This window comes from Montipora capricornis, chromosome 12 (assembly GCF_036669925.1).
Source record: "Montipora capricornis isolate CH-2021 chromosome 12, ASM3666992v2, whole genome shotgun sequence".
In the NCBI taxonomy this organism is placed as follows: Eukaryota; Metazoa; Cnidaria; class Anthozoa; order Scleractinia; family Acroporidae; genus Montipora; species Montipora capricornis.
Window position 1 is genome coordinate 20,514,307 of NC_090894.1, and position 2,500 is coordinate 20,516,806.

Genomic DNA, 2,500 nt, shown 5'->3' on the forward strand with positions numbered 1-2,500 from the left:
GCTTTATTTTTGTTGTCTATATAATTATTTTTCTTGGCACAAGATCTTTAGAATATTGTAATGAGAAAGGGAATGTGTTATTATTCACACTCAGGTGGAAACTTAAAATTTCCAAGATGTAGATTTATGAATTTAGAAACATGAAGGTGATTTCCTTGATTCCTGATTTAAAATGCTTTCTTGGGAACTACAGACCCATACATGTGTTACACTCCCATCCTCATATCCTCTTTCTAGTGGGGTTTAATTAACCCATATGATTAAGTTTCAGTAGCAACTGTTGTGTTGCACTGCATTGTTAATAGGTGTTTAAAGCATGGAAAGTTGGTTTCATTTATGAACTTTAAAGTTGATAAAAGTAAACTGATCATGACTTCCACTGAGTGATGAAAACAGCTGATGTTTTGGAAAAAAAATTCTGTCATCAGCTCAGTTAATACTATACAGGTAATCCTCACACTTAAACTACAATTTAGTTTATTGTTTGGGTGACTTGCAGCAAAATTGTGGACTTGTTTTGATATAGTACTGGAAGTAGATCAGTTAAAGAAATGTGCATTGACAGAATAATTAATTTTGTGAATCACATTTTTAGTGGTTACAACCAAAGGGTTAACAGACTTTTCTCATTATTCGAGAGACCCTATCTTTAGTTTTTGTGCCAATATATATAAACATCGAAGAATGTCACTGTTTTTCTTCTCTGTCACACAACATAAAAGTGTGAAATGGCGTTGTGTTTGTTTGAAATAAACCATGTATGGAGACAACATCCAGCGCCCAAGTCTCTGGCTAGTAGTGGTAAGCTTTTCCACATTTCTTTTCCATAATTTCCATTGTTTACAAGGGGTCTTAGGTCTTAGTTTTCGTAACACCCGGACAGTTTAAGCAATTGTCTCTTATTATATGGACACCAGCTGAAACATTCAGGTGGTAAAGGGTAAAGTCTGCTGTGAGCCTAGAGGGCCCACCAGGCTGGCGCTTATCTCCGGTTTCTGTAGCATGAAGCGACTAGGAGTATTTCTCCCCCCTGGATGGGATGCTAGTCCATCGCAGGGTTACCCCCAGCATTAAATTCACCGGTACCCATTTATACACCTGGGTAGGAGAGAGGCACCGTGAGAGTAAAGTGTCTTGCCCAAGAACACAACACAATGTCCCCGGCCAGGACCCGAACCTGGACCACTCGATCCGGAGTCGAGAACACTGACCACGACTCGCCACAGAGCCTCAGGTGGCTTCAACAGTATTCAAACCTGTGACTTCTGCGTGGATGCCAGTGCAATGCTTCACCAACTGAGCTACATGTACTGTATGAAGTCACTCAGTTGGGCTCAGCAGGTCAATTCGTTGGGCCCTGTCTCCATGAAAGGACTCATTGAAATGTATATACATTTGAAGTGTGAGTTAAATAATACATGAGAAAATTAATGGAAAACTGATCCTTACACTCTATAAATTTAAATCTGGCTTCATACATGTAACTCATGCAGATCAGTTGGTACTAGAGTATTGCACTGGCATCATGCAGGTCATGGCCCGTTCAAATCCCGTTCAAGCCAGTGAATTTTTCAGGTTTCTATGACAGACAATAATGATATTATTACAATGTGCTTAAAGTGTGAGGATCACATCTCCATTTCATCTTTAACCCACACTTCAAATATATATATATATGTACTTTTATTTCACAGTGTACGTGTTAATTTCTTGTTGTCAGGTTGTTATTGATTCTTGACTAGTTCAGTACCAATTCACTTCTTGGCCTTTAAGTGCGAGATAATGTGTGGTCAAACTTAACCCTTTAAAATCTATGCTAATTTTCCTTTTTGGGTCTTAATTAATTGAGGCTGACTGGAGATTCACACAGCCATCACTGAACAAGACGTGTGTTCCACAAGGAATCACAGAGTGGACTATCCATGGATTGTGGTAATTTATTATTTTTAATCATTTCAGTGGATTGCTTTTTCCTTTACATTCACCTGAAACTTTCAGAGTTAAAACAAAATTATGGTTTTTGTATCTACTGTTTTGTAACAATAATATATTTTTATTTCAAAAAACAACTAATTTTAAGTTGTGCTGGAATGATAAACCTCAGCTAGTCATATTTAATTAAGTCAAATCTCACTAATATGCTTTCAAGCTCCATTAATTGTATTCCCTCCACTTGCACAGAAAGCTTATGCACATTTCCATCACACCAACCATAATTATACCAAATGGCTTACTGAGAAATAAACAGTAAGAGTTGATCCCACAAGTATAAATTCTGATTTTTCATTAAATTATTTATTAAAGGCCTACTGTTGGAAAAGAGCATGCACCAGTATTCTGTAACAGCTCATGGCCCTTTGATGAATCTCTTGTAGAGGTAATTTCTGCTAAATTTAATACATTTTAGCAATAATTTTAAAAAACATGATTGTAGTTTCTTTTACCAATAATTATTCATTTTTGTACAACATTGTACATTTGTGCATCATTTTGTGATTAA

At 36.6% G+C, this 2,500-nt stretch overlaps 1 protein-coding gene across 1 annotated transcript in view; it reads left to right on the top strand.

Moving 5' to 3' along the window:
- LOC138026552 (ribonuclease Oy-like) overlaps positions 1–2,500 on the top strand; it is a 15,051-nt gene that overhangs the window by 1,808 nt on the left and 10,743 nt on the right. Inside the window, exons 4-5 of the mRNA XM_068873944.1 lie at positions 1,850–1,932; positions 2,305–2,377. Of these exons, the coding sequence (XP_068730045.1) occupies positions 1,850–1,932; positions 2,305–2,377 (156 nt within the window). The remainder of the gene's footprint in view (positions 1–1,849; positions 1,933–2,304; positions 2,378–2,500) is intronic.